Genomic DNA, 23,470 nt, shown 5'->3' on the forward strand with positions numbered 1-23,470 from the left:
TAAAGCAGGGAAAATAAAAGGAAACATGAGATTACTAAGGATGACTCAGGCACCAGGCTTCTTTCTCAAGAACACACTGGACAACTGAAAATAAAGCCCAAATGCCTGGAAAATAGTCCATTATGAGAGAGAGGGAGGAAGGGAGGGGAGGGGTAGGGAACAAAGGGGGAGGATGCTGACTTTATTCCTAAAATTGTTTGGGGGTATGTTCTTTTGAAAATATTTTAGATTTACAATTTCATGCATGTATATAATGAATTTTGATGATATCCATCCCCTCCCTCCATTTGACTTTTTTGAGACAAGATCTCATGTGGCTGAGCCTGAACCTTAACTTCTTCACTAGCCTCCAACTCCTCCTTTTCTTGCTGCCACCTGTGTTCATAAAATTCTAAATGCATGCTATTCAGAACAAAATATGGCCATTTTCAAACATGCGAATGTATTGCTTGCTTTTTCTTTTTTCTTCTATATTGTAATTTCCAAATTCAGCTTTTCTGAATAAGTTAATTGAAAAAGAGTCCATAAAAATGAAAAAAATCCCCAAAGACACCATATTAAAGCAAAACAGCCAACCAGCATGAAGCAGCAGTGCAATCGGTAAGTACACCAACAGACAAAGTGGCACACGCTTGTCATCACACGCTTGTGAGGTGGAGGTCATCTCACCTGCACATTGAGTTCTACAACTGACATTAAACTGTCACGGAAAGACAAAAATGGGCCAGCGGAATGGCCCAGTTGTTAAGAGCACTTGCTGCTTCTGTAGAGAGCCCAGGTTCAGTTCCTACCCACCACATGGCGGTTCATAATCATCTGTAACTCCAGTTCAAGGGGACACAATCCTATCTACTAGCTTCATGGGCACCAAGCATTCATGTAGTGCACACACACCCCAGCAGGCAAACATTCTATACATAAAATAAAAATTAAAAAAAAAATCTGAAATAAAACAAAATCCCCAAACAACAACAAAACCACCCCACCTCCCCAAAATAAAAGACAGGGAATAGGGAAATCTCAATAGAGCTTTGAAACACACTTTGAGAAAGAAGTTCTGTGACCAGTTTTCCAGGCGAGGGCATCATACACACGGAGCAGAGCAGCTTAAGGGGTGTGTGCAGCCAGAACATGGAGGCTAGAGGACATTCTTCAGAAATTAGTTCTTGCCTTCTACCTTGTTTTGAGGCAGGGTCTGTCTTGTTTCTGTTTCTTTGCTGTGTATTCCATGGCTAGCTGGCTTTTGAGATTTTGGACGATTCCCTTGTCTATTTCCCATGTCCCATTTTTCCCCAGAGGAACTCTGGTATTACATATGTAGACCACTGCAACCAGAATTTTTATTGGTAACTCAGTCTCCAAGAATCTAAACTCAGGCTTTGACAGCAAGTTTACAGAGACATTTCGGGGACCCGGAACGTCTTTTCATTAACGACAGTGCTATAGTTTAAGTTCCTTCCTTCTCTCCAGTTCTAGGGATCAGATGCCGGAAGGGCCTCATACATGCTAAGCAACTGCTCTACCACTGATTTATACCCTACGGTCATGGAAGTTTGAATGTTAAACATCCCCAAAGATATACATAAGTATTTTTAACATAAGTATTGAAAACTTAGTTCCCAGCCCATGACACTTAGGAAATGGCGGAACCTTTAATTGGTAGGGCCTAGTGTGTAGCCAGTCTTTCTCTGTCCCACCAGCTAGCTCCCAAATAATGACACAAGAGACTTCTTACTAATTAACTGTAAAAGCTCCACCTATAGCTTAGGCTTGTTTCTAACTAGTTCTTATAACTTAAATTAAGCCATTTCGATTAATTTACATCGTGCCATGTGGTACGTGACTGCTACTTCTCCTGCATGCCCTGCTTTCTGTTTCTGGCTGGTGACTCCTCCTTCTTCCCAGCATCCTCTGTGCCTAGAAATCCTGCCTAGTTATTGGCTATTCAGCTTTAATAAAACCAGTCTGATGATATATATTTACATAGTGTAATCAAATATCTCAGAACATTAATGGAAGTAATTTGGGTCCCTGGGAGTATGCCTTCAAAGGGAATACTAGAGCCCCAGTCTCTCGTTCCTTTCTCAGCTGCTATGAAGTGAACAGGTCTATATGTTGGACTCTTTCCATGATAACGTTGTGCCAGTGTGAACCAAAATAACAGTGACAAGCGATGAGCTTAAGCCTTCTCTTCTTTTAAGTTGATTATCATATTTTTTTGTTTGGTTTTGTTTTTCTTTTTGATCAAGAACAGAAAGTTAAGGGCCAACAAGATAACTCAGCAGATAAGAACATTTGCTGCCATGCCAGAAAACCTGAGTTTGATCCTTGCATAGTAGGAAATGCTTCCTCAAGTTGTCCTCTGACCTCTCTATACATGCCATGGCATGTGTCATCATACACACAATACACAGCAAATTATTTTTTTAAAAAAATTTATTTATTTATTATATATACAGTGTTCTGCTTGCATGGATACTTGTATGCCAGAAGAGGGCATCAGATCTCATTATGGATGGTTGTGAACCACCATGTGGCATGTGGTTGCTGGGAATTAAACTCAGGACCTCTGGAAGAGCAACCAGTGCCCCTAACCTCTGAGCCATCTCTCCAGCCCCAGCAAATTATTTTTTAAAATTAAAAATGTAAATATACATTTCAGGAAAGACGGCTCTATTTGAAAGTCTTAACTCTGCATTAGCATGGTTTTTCAATTTCTATTATATTTTTAATTTATATTATACATAATAGTTATATGAATTGATGGGGTTCACTATGGTATCTCCATACATGTGCATTGTCTACAGAGACTATTCTTACACTCTTTTAACCTCTCACAAAGTATTAGTAATTATTTGTATGCATGTGTTTGTTTGTGGGGTATGTGCCCTTGAGTGAAGGTGCCTTCAGTTACTATCAGGTCCCACATAGCTGGAGTTTCAAGCAGCTGAGAGTAACATTAAGTGGATACTAGGAATCAAACTTGTGTCCTTTCCAAGATTAATGCACACCTTAGCTGACAACCCATCTCTCCAGCACCACTGCCTGCACTTTTAAAGTTATCACATAGGAGAGCACATGCAATGCTTGCTTTTCTGTGACTGGCTTACTTTATTTAACATAATGCCATCCAGTTCTATTAATCTTCCTGCAAACAACAGGACTTCATTCTTATAATGCTTTATTATGCATGTCCTCCTTAGGATTACCATTGCTGTGAATAAACACCCTGACCAAAGCATCTTGGGTAGGAAAGGGTTCATAAGCTTACACTTCTGTATCAGTTGATCATGGAAGGAAGTCAGGGCAGAAACTCAAACAAGGCAGGAACCTGGAGGCAGGAGCAGATGCAGAGGCCATGGAGGAGTGCTGCTTACTGGCTTGCTCTCTATAGCTCTGCTCAGCCTGCTTTCTTAGAGAACCCAAGTCAAAGGAAGGCACCACTCCCAATGGCTGGGCCCTCCCACAGCAATCATTACTTAAGAAAATGTCCTGCAGGCTTGCCTACTACTTGATCTTATGGAGGCATTTTCCAACTGAGATTCCCTCCTTTCAGATAACTTTAGCTTGTGTCAATCTGGCATAAAATTGGGCAGTGTAGTATGTACATGTATGTATTTTCTTTGTCCATTTATCTGTTGGCAGGCAGTTAGGCTGATTCACTATCTAAGTTATTGCCAGTAGTGTTGCCAAACATTTTAATAACTGACGGAATAGTAAAATCATTGCTTTCTAAAACCACCATCTCAGAACTGAATTCGTGTGTAATCTGTAGGCTGACTTATTGTAGTTTTCCTTTTCTCTGTGTTGAGTTAGAATAAAATTTTGTACAAATTAGATTCCCTGCCAGGCAGTGGTGGCACAGGCCTTTAATCCCAGCACTCAGGAGGCAGAGGCAGGTGATCTCTGTGAGTTCGAGGCCAGCCTGGTCTACAGAAGAAGTTCCAGGACAGGCACCAAAGCTACAGAGAAACTCTGTCTCAAAAAACAAAACAAAACAAAACAAAACCAAAAAAACAAAAAACAACACCCCCCCAAAAAAACAAAACCCAACAACAAAAGATTTATTTATGTATTTTTATGTACAAGAGTGCTCTGTCTTCATGCACACCGGAAGAGGGCATCAGATTCTGTTACAGATGGTTGTGAGCCAGAATGTGGCTGCTGAGAACTGAACTCAGGACCTCTGGAAGAGCAAATTAGATTCCCTGACTTTACTGATATTTACAGATTAGCTATAATTATCATCAACTAGTCTGGTATAGCAAACTCATCCTGCTCTTTTTGTTTTGTTTTTGGGAGGAGACAAGGTCTCAAGTGATTCTTACTGACCTAGACCTCTCTATGTAAACCAAGCTGGCCTTCAACTCACAGAAATCTGCCACTCTGCTCCCCACCATGTCCAATCTCTCTCTATTAGTAGGAATTTTACTCCAAAATGAGGACATAACTTAGAAACTTAAATGTAGTGTTTTTAAAAAACTTGTTAAAGAAAAACAACAATAACCAGCTTTCAATAATCTCCATACTTCCCCCTCAATAATATTTTATTCCCTTCAGGATGAATGTAGACTTATGAAAAGGAAAAATTCCCGAGTAGCAGGGACTCCAAGGAAAGAATACTCTTTTTAACATTTTTTTGAGGTGCTACATTCTTTATATATAAAAAAAACAAACTTAAAAGCTCCTCTTTTCCATCTCTGTTATGAGAGATTTAATCTAGGGTCTTATGTGTGATAGGCAAGCATTCCACCACTGAATTGTATCATCTGGTCTCAGTTTACTCTTTGAGACACGGTCTCATTAAATGCACAGGTTGGCTTTGAACTAGCTTGGATGGCAGGCCTTCCACCATGCTTGAGTTAGCATTCTTTAAAAATGGTATTATTACCTTGTGTGTGTGCACGCAAGCGTGCTCATCCATGCCAGGGTGGAGGTGTGGAGTCAGTTCTCCTCTGCCGCCTTACGTAGGTTCTGGGGATCTAACTCAGACAGTAAGGTTGGCATGGCAAGGTGCAACTGTCTTTACCCATTAAGCCATATCACTGGCTTGAGCATTTTGTTTTTTTCAAAGATAAAAATTCGGAGGCGATCTCCCACCATATGACATGGTAGTTCAGACACTGTGATCTTGTGTTTCCCAGGCTCTAGAACTGTGAGAAATATTTTTCCGTGTTAGAAATTAAGCTCTGTTTTGAAGACACACGCATTTGAAGGTATGAAAAGTCTTTATGCTTATGATCTCCATCGGAAAAGATGCCTGGAATTCAGCTCTTCTTGTTGTCATCACAAGTATGTGCTTTACTGTTGTTCTTGCTAAAATAAAACTGTATGAAATATTTACCATAAAAACAAAAGAGAGCTATTAAGTTGGGTCCTGGGGTAAAACTGGTCATGAGAATTTTGAGGAAGCAGCATTGCAAAGCACTGACTTCAATACGTTGCTTGGTGATTCCCTTCACCGGAGAGTAAACGAAAAGCCAGCGAGCGTCACTGGCACTGAATGTGAACGGTGTCTGGATGGTCTGATCTACTGTGTAACCTTCGGTCTGAGGCATGTAAGAAGTGGACGTGCTCGGACATCCACGTATATGTTTATGTTTACATCTGAAAGATAGGCGTTTGGCGGCTGAAACTGCGCTCAGCAACGTTCTCGGAGGATCGGGGAGGAAAGAAAGCTGCTCGCTCTTGCACGTACCCGGGTCAAACCGACAAAGCAAGGCTGCCCGCTGATTGCCAAGAGCCGCTGCAGGGTTTGCGATTTCTGCAGGCCATCGCTGGCTCAGCGGCACAGGCGGTTCTAACAGCCCTTTAGGCCTAGTAGGGACTTTCACAAAGCCAGGCCTGAACAAAGTGAAATGCGTCTATCGAAGTTACTAGAACAGAGTCAAAAACAATTCCCGGGCTTATTAGCAGACAAAGCCGGGATCTGGGGATCAAGCCTGAGAGTGTTCATAACAGGTAGGGCAGTCTTCTCTCCGGTCCTTGAACCGTTTACTAGGTAACGGGCCATCTCTACCTTAAAACCAAGAGGCTCCGAAAGCCAACCTCTCCGGACTTGGTGCGAGCGGCGCTTTCGCTGCGTATTTCCGCTTCTGGTCATGTGGCTGGGGTACGGCGGCCGCTCCTACCCACTGCAGCCCCTTCTTAGTCTGCAGACCGACACGTCACTCCTCGGTGCTCAACCAAACTGCTCATAGCACGCTCTTTCCGCGCCGTCCGCTCCCCTGCGCCGGCCTATTACAGCTCGTCGGGCTCTTATAGTCACGCCTCTAAATTGGCTGAGTGGTATCTGGCTTGACCACTCAAGGAATGGGAATCCGGCTTGGTCTACGCCTTCGGAATGACAGACAGGACGGTCATCCTATCGCTCCCCCTGAAGTAGTCATCGGCCTGGCCCAGCCAATGCGGAGCGAGCAGGGAGGCGGGCCTTGGCTGCTGTCAGGGTTGGGTGCGCCACTGAACGGATGGCAGGGGGAGCCGAGTGGATTGCTGAAGAGCATCCGCAGGGTGAGGAGGGCCTAGGGCAGTGCTTGAAGATTAGCGGCAGGCGCAGTGCAGGGTGATGGCGGGCCCGGACGAGGCGCTGGAGGCAGGCCTGTAACGGTGGGGAGCAGAGCCTGTCCGCGGCCTTGCAGAGGAGGGGGCGTGTGGGGTGCTGTGGGGACCTCCGGGCACCGGGGCACCGTACGGTCGGAGGAGGGGTCTCGGCAGGGCGCTGCGCTCCGGCAGTGTGGGCGTGGAACATGAAATCTCGTGGCTAGCTTGGAGGGGCCGTGCGGAGCGTGCTGGGTGTTGGGGTCGGGGTCTGGGGTGTCAGCACGGTGAGGGGGTGCAGGAGGCCGTGGAAACGCGTGTAGGAAAACCGGGCCGCCGAGGCTGCAGCCCTGGAACCCAGAGCTGGGGTGGGTCAGGATGTCAAGGCTCGCATGCACGGCTGCGAAGCAGAGAGATGCTGGGCGGATAAGAAAAGCGTTTTTCCCCTTTCTGTGCCCTGTCGGCGTGTGAAAATTACCAGAGAACAGGATGAAAACTCTCAGTACTCGGCCTTGAATGGCTAGCTGCCTTTACTCAGTCTTCAAGTCCAGGTTTTTGCGCTCTCGCTTCCTCTTGCTTACTTTGCAGGTGTGTGGATCATTGTCAGCTCCGTGGTGTTTTGTTTCCGTGTCAGCTATCTCGGGAGAACAGCTACAAACCCAAGAGATGGGACTAGAGTTGTTCACTCCCCGGAGTTAGTGCAGGAAAAAGCCTTCCCTTTGGAAGTATGATTAAATACATTAGCCCAAACTGCTCTTCTGGGACAGTTAATGAAAGAAAAGATGTTTGACTTCGCGGTGTGATTCTTCGTATTTTCCAAATAGTCTGGTGTTATCCTTTCCGAACATTTTTTTTTTTCCCTCCAGTAAAAAAGGAACAAGATAAGTAATGCAGTCCCCTCCGCCCCACTATAGTTCTCAACAGTGTCAAAGACACTCTCTGTTGTCGCATTCTTTGTCCCTTAGTCCTTAACACAACTGTTGTCCATACCTGAGTACCATCCTGAACTGCCTTCAGATTGCTTCCTTTTCTACCACTTCGACATTTTATTCTGGTTCAGAAGAAAAGAAAATTATATTTTCCGTCTAGATTATCACCTTGTGCTCCGAGTTGTCCCTGAGACACAGCACGAGTTGTTTAAATCATCAGGGTCATCACAGAGAGGCCTTGAAACACAGTTGTCAGACAGGGAAACAGATCTGAGCAATAGAGTGTGCATTAGGAAGATAAAAAGACAGTGGACCGAGGATGCTTCTCTCTTCTTGAGCGCATGGCTTGCACTTGTGTTTGGGATCAGCCTGTACTTAGTTAGCAAGGAAGCATCCACACTGGGATTTGGAACAGAAAAAAGCTTGGAGTCATTTGTAGCCAGTCAGTTGAGGCTTGTACTTTAAGGCCGGAAATCATGTCCAATCACTGATGACTTCTAGTTTTTCTACTTTCACTTCTGTAGGTCGCATTGGTGTCCACCTTTCCTACTTCCCTCCTCTTTCCCTCAGCTCCAGTCCCACCCCTTACTCTGTTTGTGACAGGTTCTCATTCTAACCAAAACTGACCTAGAACTTAACTTTGTATCCAGGCTGAACTCAATCGCACAAGGATCCTCAGCATCACAGTGTTGGGAGTATGGACTCGAGCTAAGCATTCCTGACTTGTGCGTGTGCCCCCCCCCCATCTCTCATTTCCATGAATGCTTTCTTTTTTCTTTAAAAAAAAATCTTTTTTGTTTGGTTTTTCCATTTTTTTATTTTTTGATGCTTCCGCCCCTTTTTTTCAGCTTCCTTTTCTGCTTGATTCTCGTGTCATACTTTTGGCAATTTGTGCTGTGTACTTTGTAGCTGTGGAAGTAGGAGACAGGACTGTGGGTAGAATTTTTTTTTTTTTTTTTTTTTACAGAACATGGAAACCTGGGGTGATTTTTGCCTTTTAGGCAAATGCCATGTTGTTGAATGGCATGGGAAACCCTTTTAAAGATTTATATTTTGAGATAGACTCACACTAACTTGGCTAGCCTGGTCTGGAGCTTTTGCTCCTTTTGCCTCAGTCTCTTGAGTAGGGATTGAGTCTGGGCTTAAAGACATGTTGAGTAGTATGATTACTCATTTTTAGTCATTTTTGGCAGGGGAGACAGTATGACTAGGTTACCAGGTAACCCTGACTGGCCTAGAACTTGGGTGTGTAGATCATACTGGCCTGCCTCTGCCTCCTGAGTGCTGGGATTAAAGGCATGTGCCATCAAGCCTGCTCCTATTTAGTCTTGACACATAAACCTAATAGTATTTGCTTCCTTGCTAGTACATCAATCTTTAGTCAAAGCTTGGGTAGTAGTTTTAGCTCTAATTTCTCTGGTGTTTTTGTCGCTCATATGTCCTTTATGGTTCTTTCCCACCGTAAAAAATTGAAGTAAACATAAGTAAATTCAGGGTACTTAATATCTTTGGTCTTGACTTCTCTCATTTTAGCTATTTGAATATCGTCAGTTACTACCCGTTGATGTCAAGATGACTAAGCTTGGATTTTTGCGGTTGTCCTATGAGAAGCAGGACACACTTCTGAAGCTTCTCATCCTGTCAATGGCTGCTGTGTTGTGTGAGTCTATGTGTGCTTCTCCTTAGAGTTGGAAATAAAAAATGAATTTTATAAACATGGCTTATTCTTTTAGCAGATTGCTGTTCTTTTTACCATTTCTCATTGGTAGAATTTTATGCAGACAAAATAACTCAAGAAATATAAAACAGGTCTGTTGATCACAGAACAGCAGGAAGCAAGCTCTTTAGGTTTTAGTATTCTCACTGACTGAAAGGAAGTGGGAGCTGTTGGGTGTTGAATTTTGTAAAAGAATTATCTTCAACTCTCTGCCTGTGATGGTTAATATTGCCAACTTGACAGGATCTAGAATCTGCTAGGAGACAGCCCAGGGCAATACAGTCAGGCATTATATGGGTTAGGGTTTATTGGGGTTGGAAGGATGACGCCCTTCTGTAGACTGGGTCTTGAACTGAACAGGAGGAAGTGGGAAGAACAGTAAGCAGCCTATTCCTGATTGGGTGCAGTAGGATGTGTTGCACTGTGCTCTGCCACCTCCCTTCTGTGCTCATAGTGCTCTCGCCCTTGATCTGTGAGCCCAAAGAACCTACTCTCCCTTCCACTGTTTTGTCAGGGTAAGCATCACAACAGCAGGAGAAGGAACTGTTTGGGGCGGAGTTTACTGTGTACCCAGATGGGCCTCAACTCCCTCAGCCTCCTGAGGGCTGGCATCTAAGCTCCTTAGTAGTTCTGAAAGCCTTTTGAGGATTCAGTTTTTAAACCCTTCCCAGCTCTTCATGAGTAATAAGTGTACCCTTACTTGACATATCTCTTTGTTTGGTCCCAGAATAAGGTAAGGGGTGTGTGTGTACGCCAAAGGGGTCAGTATATGTAAAAAAATATCCAAATTTGGTATTAGGTGTATGTGGTTGACAGGATTTGTGTAATACAACAAATAGTTAAATGTATCCCATTTAAGTAAAAAAAAAAATGTCCTTAGTTTCGTCAGGCTTGTTCCTTCCAGGTGGGGAGAAATGGATGGAGACTTTATTCAAGAACTATTCTGCACTCTCTGTGACTCAGTGCTAGATAATTCAGCTTCTCCACAGTGCTACTGTTTATCTTCTGCTGTTCTTTAATGAGATTTACCAATTAAAATATTCATTCACTGGATTTTGCAGCATTTTCTACTCGTCTCTTTGCTGTCCTGAGATTTGAAAGCGTTATCCATGAGTTTGATCCGTGAGTACCTTTGCTCTGATATGTTCTTCTGGAGGTGTTGAAATTTGTGGGTTTTATATGTATTTAAATTCTAATGAGTTATCAGTAATGAAGGTGTATTTTCGGTACATTTAAAGGAAGACTCCAAGTTTTCCAAGTGAGTCTTGTCAGCTCAAAAAATGTAATAGACTGCTGTTAAGCCTGCTGCTTGAGGTCTGCCTAGGCTAAGAGAAACCTGGCTTTCCATTTTGATCAGGAGCAGTCACATGCACTAAGGGAAAGTGTTCTGGAATACATTAAAGACTATAAAGAATATCACAAGCTGTTGACCGAGTTTTCTGCACTACCTGATCCCGCAGTTGTTGGGAAACACACAGAGGTCTACATTAATTATAAACTGGTTGGCCTATGAACTCAGGCTTATTAACTCTTTCTTACAACATACATTAACCCATTATTCTTGTCTGTGCCAGCCATGTGGCTCAGTACCTTATATCAGCTAGGCCCTCTCTTCTTGTCTCCTCTATGGCTGGGTGATGACTGCAGACTGAATCTTTCCTCTTCCCAGAATTCTCCTGGTCTCGTCACCCCGCCTATACTTCCTGCCTGGCTACTGGCCAGTCAGCGTTTTATTAAAATATAATTGATGGGATACAGACCATTGTCCCACAGCAATAAGCCATGAGCTTGAGGTCATAATTTCTTTTTCTACTTATTTATATAGTAGAAATTGGACTTATTGTTAAATTCAAAGGCATTAAAAATATTAAAGCTATGAAAACTGGGTATTATGTCAAAAGCCTATAATCCTGGGCTGTATAATGTGCTTTTACCTAAAAAGCATTGGAAAAATTAAAATAAATTAAGAATAGAAACAAATTTGGGCAGGTGGGTTTCTGTGAGTTTAAGACCAGCCTGGTTTACATAGTGGGTTCCAGGCTAGCTAAGCCTACAAGGTTATATAGTGAGTGAGATCCTATCTCAAAAAAAAAAGAAACAAAAACAAAAAAACCAAACCAAAAACACCAAACCAAACAAGAAAACAACATGAGGCTGGAGAGATGGCTCTATGGTTAAGCGTGCATACTGCTTTTGCAGAGGATCCAAGTGTATTGCCCAGCCCCCAGGTCAGATGGCTCACTACCACTTGTAACTCCAGCTTCGGGGCACCTGAGGCCTCTGACATCCTCAGTCACATACATAAACACATAATAAAAAGTCTTACTATTAGATTGAAAAGGATATGGTGAAACCCTCAGTAGTACTAGTACTGTTAGCTGGGCATGCTGGTGCATGCCCATAACCTCAGTACTCCAGGGGCCAAGAGGCAAGAGGATTGTGGCTGTTATGATTTTTAAAAATGCTGCAAGATCAATAAAAAGAAATTAAAATATAGTTAAGTTATTTCTTCTCTCCTTCTTCAAGCTTCTACTGTTTTTTTTTTGTCATGGTGATATTTTATCATAGCAACAGAAATGAAAACACAACACTTACATAGTTTTCCTTCTTTCTTTTTTTTTATTTTTTATTTTTTTGAGAGAGGGTTTTGTGTAGTACAGGATAGCTTCTAATCTGCTCTGTAGCTGGCTGATGATGACCTTGAACTCCTGATACTCCTGCCTCCATCTCCCAAGTGCTGGATTTACGGGTATATGCCACCATGCCCACAACCTTCTTTTGTTTCTTGATCAAACTGTTAGAGCTTCATTCTTAGACCCTCCAGATAGACGAATATTGAGGTGAGCTAATCAGGGAAAACAAAGGGTCTGTCTGTAGTATAACTGGAAGACAGTGTACAATGATTTGACTATTCCTTGTCTAAGGAAGAATCATTCCCAGAGTTTGATCCTAATCCACTAATTTATGCTTCCTCTTTCTTAGTCTACCTCCTACTGGTAGGTAGTGGACATGATTACTATACATGCTGACTGCCTTCTAGAACCTTCATCTTTTCTGTATCTCTGACAGTCACCAAAATAACACTTCTTTATGAGGAACGGAAGGTAGAGCTTTATGCCATCTGCTTCTTCTCTCACCTCGGCTGCCAAAACTTGACCAAGGAGAAAAATAGGGCTAGGGAGGTGGGCTGGGAAGTGATTATCTATAGTTGGAGACCCCATTTATTTATTTGGTTTTGCTCCACATCCTCTTCCTTTTAAATTAGGGAAATGCTTACACAGCCTGGCTCTAAAAAAACTGTTTTTCCATGTATAGTTCTTAACGTTTTTTGTACAATACTTTGTATGTAATGTACAATGTTTGCTTCAGTGTAGGTGGTGTTCAGACATTTGAAATAGCATGAGTGGACCTTGTTAGAAGTTTAAACACTCATTAGGAAGTTCTTGTTATCATGTGCATTTTTTTCCCATCTTACATATACTGTTATACCAATATCTTTATAGATGTTCATTACTTAGAGGTATCCATGTGCTCTTGTGTGTGGTAGAGGAACAAAATGTATTCTTGCCACTTGAAAAGGGCCAAATCTCATGCTTCAGAGGCCTTGTCTTCTGGGTGCTTGAATTTTTTTGCTGCTTTTATTATTTACCACAGGCTAGCCCGCTGAAGTATCTTGTTTGAGTGCTTTGTGTGGACATTAGACTTCAAGTTCATTTCCTACAGAAAAAAAGCACAGCTTTAATTGATACAAGTGTAGAACAGAAATAGAGACTTAAGCTAGTATAAATGATTTTCTTTTTTTATATAAATGATTTTCATAACTTTTTTGGTAATAAACTTTATTTAAGTAATGCTGTGTTCTTAAGTGGCATAATCTGAAAACCAAGCTCTTTGTAAAGTAGAACACATTTGAATACAGAGATGCCGGGGGACATGGTGCTTTTCTTTCTTATTCTAGGTACTTTAACTATCGGACTACCCGGTTTCTGGCTGAGGAAGGGTTTTATAAATTTCATAACTGGTTTGATGACCGAGCCTGGTACCCCTTGGGTCGAATCATTGGAGGAACAATTTATCCAGGTGAGGGGGACAGAATTTGTTGTTTGTAAGGACAGTGTTGTGTTTATATGCTGTGAAACAGCTTTATTTTTGTGGACTTCATTTCAGAATACTTGTAATTTCATTCTGCTTATAGATTTCCAAAAGTGGATCTTATGGAGGACATGTGTGGGCTAGTGGAGATGTGGGAAGGGGAAGATGTCTTACACATTCTGGATAGAATCCTTAGCAGAGAAGTGTAGAAACTTAGTACAGTTGCTATGATAGTATTTCTAGCAGTTTGTCAAAATCTGTGTTGTTACTTTATTGAAATGTGGATTGACCCTTTTCTTTTTATTTTCTTACCAGGACAACCTAATGGGATTACTTTTTCCTGTTTCAGGCTTAATGATCACCTCTGCTGCAATCTACCATGTACTCCATTTTTTCCATATCACCATTGACATCCGGAACGTCTGTGTTTTCTTGGCCCCTCTCTTCTCCTCCTTTACCACCATCGTTACATACCACCTTACCAAAGAGCTCAAGGTAAAGGATTTGAGTGACAGGAAGCTTGGGATTGAATGTTGTTGAGCCTGCAGTAGATGCTGCAGGCTTGGAGGAGTCTAGAGTCTTAGAAGGTCAGGGAGTGTTGTGACACTTACAGGGGAGATGTACAAACATCTACTCACCCCAGATAGGGAACCAAGGACAGACCAAGGTAAGGATACCTCCCAAATTCAACTTGGTGAACTAATAAACCTACCCCAGCAACAGCTCACAAAATCTGGGATGCCGGAGCTTACTGCAGGGCTTGCAAGCAGCTTGACAGATTGGATAGTGTGTCTCTTCCAAGCAGCTTGGTTTGTTTGGGCCTCTTGCTTGCAGCTCGGCAGGTCTGAGACTCTAGGCTGCTGTGCTTGTCTCTGAGCAGTTCTTACTGTTTGTATAAAACGGGGAGCCAGGGGCTAGTGAATCTGGTTTGTTTCAGGAACTTCCTAAAGTTTTTGAGTTGTTTACTTTGTGCAGGGTAGAATACTTTCCTTTAAAACAGGTTCTGAACCTGTTGGTTGTGACCTTTTGGCAAACCTCTATCTCCAAAAATATCTACAGTATGATTTTAACCGTAGTAAAATTACAGTTATGAACTAGCAATGAAAATAATTTTATGGTTGGCCACCACAACATGAGGAACTATACTAAAGAGTCACACTAGAAAAGTTGAGACTACCTCTTTAGAATATCTTTAGTCTTAAGGAGCATCCCTTAGGGTGACTTCTTAGATCTTGAAGGAAATTGGAAACTCCTACACAGTGGAGAGCTAGAGGCTTAAGATATCTGTTGAATCGAATTAGTGGAGAATATGCGCTTTGTTATCATTTGCAGCTGTTTGCCCTTTTAAGGTTTTCAGGTTTCTTGTTGACCTTGATTCTTTGGATTCTATTCTTATTCTGTGGCTGTGGTGTTAGGGAGGTACCTGAGAGGTGACAAACTAATTGGAAGGCTTGAGAAGCCAGGTTCAGCTGGGAAGACTGAAAGATTGGCTGGTAACCCTCTCGACTTTACAGTCTCCTCAATCTGGGTAGATTGTCACTTTTTTGTTGAGTTTTTGAGATAGGATTTTGCTATAGAGCTCAGGCTGGCCTCAGAATTGTGTCTTCCTGTCTTCACTTTCTAAGTACTGGGATTACATGTGTTTGCTGTCATGCCCCGTTCTTTGTTTTCTTTTAAAGTCAAATAATGTTATTCTTTTGTTGTAGAAGTGGTCGTTTTTTTCTTTTCTTGTGATGTGCAGTCACTGTTAGAGGAGGGGACTAATAAGTTTGATAGCTAAACAGTCCATTTCGATGCAAATACTGGTTTTTATTTATTTTGTTTTTAAATAGAGTCTTACTGTGTAGTCCTGGCTGATCTCAAGCTCAATCTTGAGGCGGAAGATTTGAAGAATCTCAAATCTTCAAGGCGGAAGATTTATCTACTTCCGCCTCTGCCTCTGGAGTGCTGAGATTAAGTCTGTGCCTCCTTATCCAGCAGGCTCTGGTTTTGACAGCTCATGTGATTTTTATTATTTTCATTATTATTATTTTGGGAGGGCAGGCTATTATGTAGTCTAAGCTAATCTTAACTCCATGTGTAGCCAAGGATGATCTTGAGTGTCTGATCTTCTTATTTAGTCCCACTGTCTCCCAAATGCTGGGATTATAGGCGTGTTTGGTTTATGTGGTGCTAGGGATCAAACTAGGGCTTCAAGCTTGCTCAGCATGTGAGTACCCTGTCAGCTGAGCTATATCCTATTACCTGTTTTTTTTTTTTGTTTTTTCCCTTAGAAAGGATCATGTTGTGTTACCTAGATTGGTCTTGGACTTGTAACCCTCTTGCCTCGGTCTCCTGAGATGATAGGCCCTTTCCATTATACCCTGCAGCTCATATGATCTCTCTGTCTCAGTATCAGATTTGGTATCCTCATGTGGAGTTGACTAAAGTTTGGCTTTGTTGTGCTATGTGCATTTCTAGCATCTTATATCGACCTTGGAAATTTTTGAGTGCTTTCTGGGCCCCTTGTAAACAGAATAGATTAGTAGGTCCTCAGTTCTCTTAGAGGCACATCCATGTTAACTTCTGCTTTTCCAGGATGCAGGAGCTGGGCTTCTTGCTGCTGCCATGATTGCTGTAGTTCCTGGGTATATTTCTCGATCTGTGGCTGGCTCCTATGATAATGAAGGTAAGATTTAGAATGTGGAAAGAGGCTTTTTTTTTTTTTTGAGACAGGTTTTCTATGTGTAGTCCTGCCTGTCCTGCAACTCGCCTTGTAGACTAGGCTGGCCTCGAACTCAGAGATCCGCTTGCTTCTGTCTCCCAGGTGCTGGGATTAAAGGCATGTGCCGCCATGCCTGGCAAATGCTGAAAGAGGTGTGTTCACTTTATTATCTACTGAAATTTCACAAGGTGCTGAATTTAGGTTCATCTCTATTGCTTAGCAATAATAAAATTGGACTTGGTGAGAATGGCAGGAAGGAATCTTGGATAAGATACTCCCCTAGAGAGGTAACTGGGAACTTTAAAAATTAATACATATTTACTGTGTGTGTCTACATTCATGCTCTTGCATGCTTTATGTCAAGGTCAGAGGACAACTTGCAGCTGTCAATTCTCTTCTATCATGTGATTCTCAGGGATTAGACTGAGGTCATCAGACTTGATAGCAAGTGCTACCTAACCTAGCCAAACAGTTTCATCAGCATTAGCTGGGAACTTCTTCACAGGCCTTTGTTCACTCATCTATAACTGTTGTTTTAACATTATGTTCTCAATTTTCCTAGTGTAAGTATCTTTAAAATTACAGTGATTTTTATCGACATATTTTTTGTTGAAACGTATTGGGAAAGCATAATGTTAGGTATTATAGAGATAGATGATAAATTGGATTATTTTGTTCTAAAATTGAAAAAATTTAAGAGATAGATGACAGATGTCCTATAATCTGCTAAGGAATATAATAATGGACTTGTCAAAATAACTCTAGTTGAATATGGTTGCATATACCTGTAATCCTGGCATTAAACAGGAAGATGAGGAGTTCAAGGCCATCCTTGACTATATAGTGCATTTGTGGGCAGCCTGGACTACATGAGACATTGTTCCAGAAAATAAAAACAATTAAAAAATCCTCAAAGCTGTCCTGATGTTCACATTACTGTAATTTTAGAATTCAAAGTGAAAATGGAAGATGTTCAGTTCAAGTTCAGTCTGGGCTTTATAGTAAGTTTGAGTCTAACTTTGGCTACATAGTGAATTTCATTCAGGCCTGCCTATGCTACCTAGCACAAACAAAACAAACAATAACAAAAAGTTAAAGCTCTTGAGCATTGTGCTTTGGGGATGTCTTGTAAACAGAAATTAATTTGGTTTTAGGGATCAAAAGAAAGCTTTTTGGAAGTAGTTGAAGTTGATCTGGACCGATATTTGGGAATTCATGAGGCAGTTTTTTTTCCCCAGGGGTTGGGTAGTCAGGGTGGTGGTGGAGCTGTGGATTGAATTGAGGGCATTGGGCATGGTAGACAAGTGTTCTGTCTTGGAGGTATAGCTGCAGGTCATCTATCAGTCAATTGTTAAGGACAGCACCATTCTGAGTAAAAGGTCTGCTTTTATTAGCATGCACATAGCCTTGCATATTCTTAAGACTAGCTGGAAATTTAATGCCTACAACTAAAGTAGTGGGGTTTTTTTTTGTTTGTTTGTTTGTTTTTGTTTTTGGATTTTTGAGACAGGGTTTCTTGGTGTAGCCCTAGCTGTCCTGGAACTTGCTCTGTAGACCTAACTCACAGAGTTGGCCTCAAACTCACAGAGATCCACCTGCGTCTGCCCTCCCCAGTCCTGGGATTAAAGGTGTGCACCACTACTGCCCAGCCAAGTGAAATACTGTTGTGGCCAATATTTACCAGTTGCTTCCTGTATTCTAGTAACTGTTCCAGGTGCTTTTTCTCCACTGCATTTGCCCTTGCAATGTTTTTAATAAGTAGATATTTACTGTAGATTCCATGGGCTGGAGGTGCAGTTTAGGAGATGAGAATTGACCTAGCGTGCGTGAGGCCCTTTGTTTAATCCTCAGCACTGGGGGAAGAAAATTATACTCAGACTCCTTCTTACAGGAAGCAAAGGCAAAGGGAAGTAAAATAATTTGCCTAAAATTATACTTGTAGTGAATAGTAGTTAGAAATGTGAGTCTAGATAGTATGTTCCAGAACTGTGTTCTTGTATTAAAGATTATTACTTTTGATTGTATGTTTGTAAGTGCAGGTGCCTAAAGAGATCTAGTGTTAGAGGTGGTGGCGAGTCATCAAATGTGGTGGGAATTGGTTCTCAGCCACTGAGCCCTCCTCTAGTCCCTAGAAAGGGGTGGGTTTTTTTTTTCTGTTTTGGTTGTTTGTTTTTTGTTTTATTTTGTTTTTGAGACAGAGGAACTTTGTGTTATTTTGTGGATGTTCTGGATTTTGCTCTGTACATCAGGCTAGCTTTAAACTCATATCCACCTGTCTCTGCCGCCTGAATGCTGGGATTAAAGGTCTAGCTCCTAGAAAAGTGTTCTTAACCTGTGTTAGTGTGGCTTCTGAATGTCTTGTTTTCTTCAGGAATTGCTATCTTTTGCATGCTGCTTACTTACTACATGTGGATCAAGGCAGTGAAGACTGGTTCCATCTACTGGGCTGCCAAGTGTGCCCTTGCTTATTTCTACATGGTAACTATATACAAGTATTCTCTGTGTCTCTTTCTTTTTTTGGTGCAGGAGACTGAGCCCATTCTAAGTATCTGATTAACTACTGAGGTAGTACTTCTACATATTTTTAATAAAAAAATTTTCTTGCTCCTCTCCCCAGCCCCCAAGTTCTTTCTGAGATAAGGTCTTATGTATCCCAGGTTGACCTCAAACTCTGTGTAGCCAAGGATGACCTTCTGATCCCTTGTCTCTACTTCCTGAGAGCTGGGATTACAGATGTGTACCACCGTGCCTGGATTATATAATGTTTAGGATTGAACCAAGGGCTTCTTGTATGCTAGGCAAGCATTCTACCGAGTTATATCCCTAGACCCTCTGCTTTTCAGTCTACTATTAAAGTCTTTCAAATTCTGTATTACTGTATTTCCTTTTGGTCCATATTGGCTGTTCCATATTTTTATTATATTCCCCTTAAAAATTTCCTTTTCTAAGATATATTCTTTTTTCTATGTAATTTTACATCTGTCCCTTGACTTTGTTTTTGTGCTTCTACTTAGATTGTGTCTGACACCATATGGCATCTAGGCTAACACTGTGACTTGGTATATGTTACTGCGTCAGTGTCAGCATACTGTGAGTCTGCTCCCAGGGACTAATCTTTCTGTCTTCTCACAGGTCTCTTCATGGGGAGGTTATGTGTTCCTGATCAACTTAATCCCTCTTCATGTCCTGGTGCTAATGTTAACAGGCCGTTTTTCTCACCGAATCTATGTAGCCTACTGTACTGTTTACTGCCTGGGCACCATTCTTTCTATGCAGATCTCCTTTGTGGGCTTCCAGGTAAGCAGAGACTTTATAGAGTTTCTGCAGTCACATGTTTCTAAGTAGCTCCAACTAGATTGACTAGGTTGGATCCTCTTAAGAAGAATATGAATTACAGTTTTTATTTTCCGCTGCTTATTAACTGACACAACAGAATTGTTGGTTATGAATCTGCTTCTAATAACACATCAGTTTTTGCTGCATGCTATTTAAATTTAATGGCTCTGTGCTTAGGTTTGTGTGAGGAGGAGAGCCTGTTAACAGGGTTGACTTGAATGATTAAAGTTAAAATTTCAAAAAAGTTTAAAATTCCAGCCTTTTAGTGGAAATGACCCCATTTAATAGCAGTGGACTCTGAACATCTTAATGGGGCCTAGGTGAGTCCTTGAGGAAGCAAAGCACAAACTTTTTAGCCAGATTATTATGTACAGTTAGCAGGAAATTGCATGCTTGGTTTCTTTTGAAAAGTTTTCATCTTTATTTAGAGATAAGCAAATATTTGTAGTCTCTTCATATTTGAAATTTGCTGTTTACTGGGTGATGTAAGAGAATGTTCTGTGTTAGTCCCTGAGGAAGTTGGAGAAAGAAATATACACAGCTGTCTGTGGTCTTCAGTTCAATAGTTCTGGAAAGTCATTTCCGGAGCGTTGACATTAATAGTGTCTGGACACTTGTTAGAAATGCAGATTCTATGGAGGAGGGATTAAGAATTCAAGGTCATCCTTAACTTCAGTCAAGTTGAAGCCCAAACTGGTATACATGAAACTCTGTCTCAACAGACAGATCAGATCAGAACAGAGAACCCAGATCAAGCCAAACCAAGACAAGTGAGACAGTAAAAGAGACCTGTTGAATCAGACACTCTGGGTGGGACCCAGAACCCACTTTAACATTCCCCTTGGTTATAATGCCCACTAGAGTTAGAGAGCCACTGTCTGTAGAACAGAGTCTTTATACTGGTGCTTGATTTCTCAGGTTTGGAGATGATAGTGACATTGAATTTTAAATGATGTGTTTTAGTGAAAGGGAATTAGGAGAAAATTCAGTCCACACTAAGGAAGTAACTGGAGCAGATGGCAAGGATGTGATTGTGATGGTGTATAGTGTGCTTTGTTAGACTCCAGACATTCTTTAGAAAATATATTCGGTAAATTAAACCCTTTTCTATATTGGTCCTTGTTAATTTTGGAACTTGAGACCTTATTTGACTCCTTGGGCTGAAGTAGATCAGAAAAGTACCAATTTTGGATGAACTCTTTCTATTTCTTTTTTCTCCTAATATTGCCATATGTGATCACTCACTTCCCCCTAGCCTGTCCTTTCATCAGAACACATGGCAGCCTTTGGAGTGTTTGGTCTCTGTCAGATCCATGCCTTCGTAGATTACCTGCGCAGCAAACTGAATCCACAGCAATTTGAAGTTCTTTTCCGAAGTGTCATCTCTCTGGTTGGCTTTGTCCTCCTCACCGTGGGAGCACTCCTCATGCTGACAGGTAGAGGAGCACGTCTTTTATAGTTAGATACACAGGATACAGACGTAGAATAGATACCAAAGAGATGGACTGTTTGGTCACCACAGAAGATTCTGTCTTTATTTCAAGCACTAAAGCAAAGCACTTAAAGATTAGTTTAATTTTATGTGTATGGGTATTTTGTCTGCGTGTATATTTGTGCACCCCATGTGTGCCTGGTTCCTGAGGAGACCCGAAGAAGGCATCAGATCCCCTGGAAATGGAGTTGTGGACATCTGTGAGCCGCCACATGGGTGCTGGGAACTGAACCCATAACTTCTGCAAGAGCAGCAAGGACCTTAACTGCTGAGCCGTTTCTTCAGCCCCAGAGTCCTACTTGTAAGACATTCATTCTGTTTGTCAGCATTTGGATTCAGCATGACAGAGTGTCTTTGTAAAGCTAACAGGATTATCTAGCCTTGCCAGTACTTTTTAAGTTTTCTTTTTTTTTTCCTATTGGTTGGCTTTTAGAAATTCTTTTCTTTGTCATACTTTAAGTCATGGCACTCAATCTGTGGAAACTAAGTCATGGCTATTTAGGTGATATTCTCTCTCTCTTTTTTTTTAAACTTACACTTCTTAGAAGCTAATTTATTTTTTCTAATTCATAACAGGATGGAGGACCTATTCACATAGATTCTGGAGTTGACCTTGATTTCTTAATTTGACTAGATTAAGTTTAAGATCCTCCTTTTCAGTAGGCTTCTCTGGAACCCGCTTTCCTCATGAACTTTTATATAGCCAAATTATGTTGTTGAAAAATATACTCTCTCAAGTTTAAAAAGAAAGGATTAAAACTGTAAATAATACTGATATTGGTAAATCAAAAACAGTTCTTTTTTATCTAAGAATTTTACAAAAATGGAACGTGGGTAAAAGTGCTTTTTGCACAGTCTTGCACTTATGGGATGAAATTGCTAATTAAGACAGTACAGTCACTCAGAAGCTTGGCAGTAAGTTAGTCTGGAATATATTTGGTTTATTTGTTTGCTTTTTTCAAGATAGGGTTTCTCTGTATAGCTTTGGAGCCTGACATGGCACTCACTCTGTAGACCAGGCAGGCCTCGAACTCACAGAGATCCGCCTGCCTCTGCCTCCCGAGTGCTGGGATTAAAGGCATGCGCTACCACCATCTGACTAGTCTGGAATATGAAGTATTGTAGTGGGAGCGGTAAACTGCTTTCCCACCACCTGGATCCCAGCTAGCTTTACCCCTGAAATAATTACATGGAAACTGTATTCTTTTAAACACTGTTTGGCCCATTATCTGTAGCCTCTTATTAGCTAACTCTTACATATTGATCTAACCCATTTTTAATAATCTGTGTAGCACCACAAGGTGGTGGCTTACCGGGAGAACTCTAACCTGTGGCTGTCTCGGAGAGGAGAGTCATGGCGACTACCTCATTGTCTTCTTTTCAGCATTTTGTTCTGTCTACTCCACCTATCTAAACTGCTGTCCTATCAAAAGCCAAGGCAGTTTCTTTATTAACCAATGAAAGTAACATATAGACAGTTAACCCTCCTCCATCAAAGTATGACAGAAACAATAAAGAAGATCGTGCCTCAGACAAGGTGGAAGGCAAGAACCAGCTCTCAGAAGTTGCCCTATTACTTTAACACTTCTGTGCATACTCAGACACTACACAGGCACATTAATAATAAAATGAACTGGGACGTTGTGATTACTTAGCATTTTAGCTTAATGTTTTTGGACTATATGTGAAATATTTATTGCCCTTTCTTGCAGGAAAAATTTCTCCCTGGACAGGGCGTTTCTACTCACTGCTGGATCCTTCTTATGCTAAAAACAACATCCCCATCATCGCATCTGTGTCTGAGCACCAGCCCACAACCTGGTCCTCCTACTATTTTGATCTGCAGCTCCTTGTCTTCATGTTTCCAGGTCTGCCCTGCATTTTGAAGTAACCTTCATAAGAATCATCCTTTGATTTCAAATGTATTAACTACCCTCTTCCTTACTTTTTAAATATTTACTTAATTTTTGTTAGATATTTAAAATATTTTTATGTATGTATGTATGTATGTATGTATGTATGTATGTATGAATGAGTGTAGGTGCCTGCAGAGACCAGAAGAGGGTGTTGAGTACTCTGGAGGTAGAGTTACAGGCAGTTGTGAGCCGCCCCATGTGGGTACTTATACTTAGTACTCATAGCATATTCCTTTCTCTTTTACCCAGTTTTCTTCTTGGCTATATTGAAGCTCTATGTTGAGTTTTTATAGTTAAGACAATTTTTATATTGTAAAAACAGTAGAGATAAGTTTTAAAAATACACACAACGGGTACATTTGCACTAGTTCTTACTACCTGTTCTACTACCTTTAACATTTTAAATCAGATGCAGTGATGAATTTCTATAACTTAGTACTTAGAAGCCTGAGGCAGGAGGATTGTGAGCTTGAGTTTGTTCTGGGCTACATTCTCAAAAAACTGTAATGAAAAACCCATTTTCAGTATTTATTAATTTTGAGGTAGGGTCTATTGTATATTTGTGGCTAACCTGGAACTTGATATGTAGACCAGGCTGGCTTCAAACTCACAGAGATCTACCTGCCTTTACCTTCCTTGCAAGTGCATGATTACAGCTTGATACCATACCCAGCCCAAACAACCATCTTAATAAGTACATTCATCTACTTATTTGTTGAGTGTGAATGATACCATTCAATGTTTTAC

At 41.3% G+C, this 23,470-nt stretch overlaps 1 protein-coding gene across 2 annotated transcripts in view; it reads left to right on the plus strand.

Moving 5' to 3' along the window:
• The first annotated feature begins 6,355 nt into the window (after positions 1-6,355).
• Positions 6,356-23,470, plus strand: part of Stt3a (STT3 oligosaccharyltransferase complex catalytic subunit A) — a 29,032-nt gene continuing 11,917 nt past the window's right edge. Inside the window, exons 1-10 of one of the 2 annotated variants that reach the window (XM_087905726.1) lie at positions 6,356-6,510; positions 9,000-9,126; positions 10,245-10,305; positions 13,142-13,263; positions 13,625-13,770; positions 15,853-15,943; positions 18,351-18,457; positions 19,112-19,276; positions 20,571-20,751; positions 22,520-22,675. In XM_087905726.1, the coding sequence (XP_087761852.1) occupies positions 6,406-6,510; positions 9,000-9,126; positions 10,245-10,305; positions 13,142-13,263; positions 13,625-13,770; positions 15,853-15,943; positions 18,351-18,457; positions 19,112-19,276; positions 20,571-20,751; positions 22,520-22,675 (1,261 nt within the window). In that variant the 5' untranslated portion in view covers positions 6,356-6,405. Of the gene's footprint in view, positions 6,607-8,999; positions 9,127-10,244; positions 10,306-13,141; positions 13,264-13,624; positions 13,771-15,852; positions 15,944-18,350; positions 18,458-19,111; positions 19,277-20,570; positions 20,752-22,519; positions 22,676-23,470 lie in introns of both variants that reach the window. The other variant, XM_087905727.1, reaches the window with a different exon arrangement.

The sequence above is a fragment of the Myodes glareolus genome, chromosome 4, assembly GCF_982192425.1.
Source record: "Myodes glareolus chromosome 4, mMyoGla1.1, whole genome shotgun sequence".
Lineage (NCBI taxonomy): Eukaryota > Metazoa > Chordata > Mammalia > Rodentia > Cricetidae > Myodes > Myodes glareolus.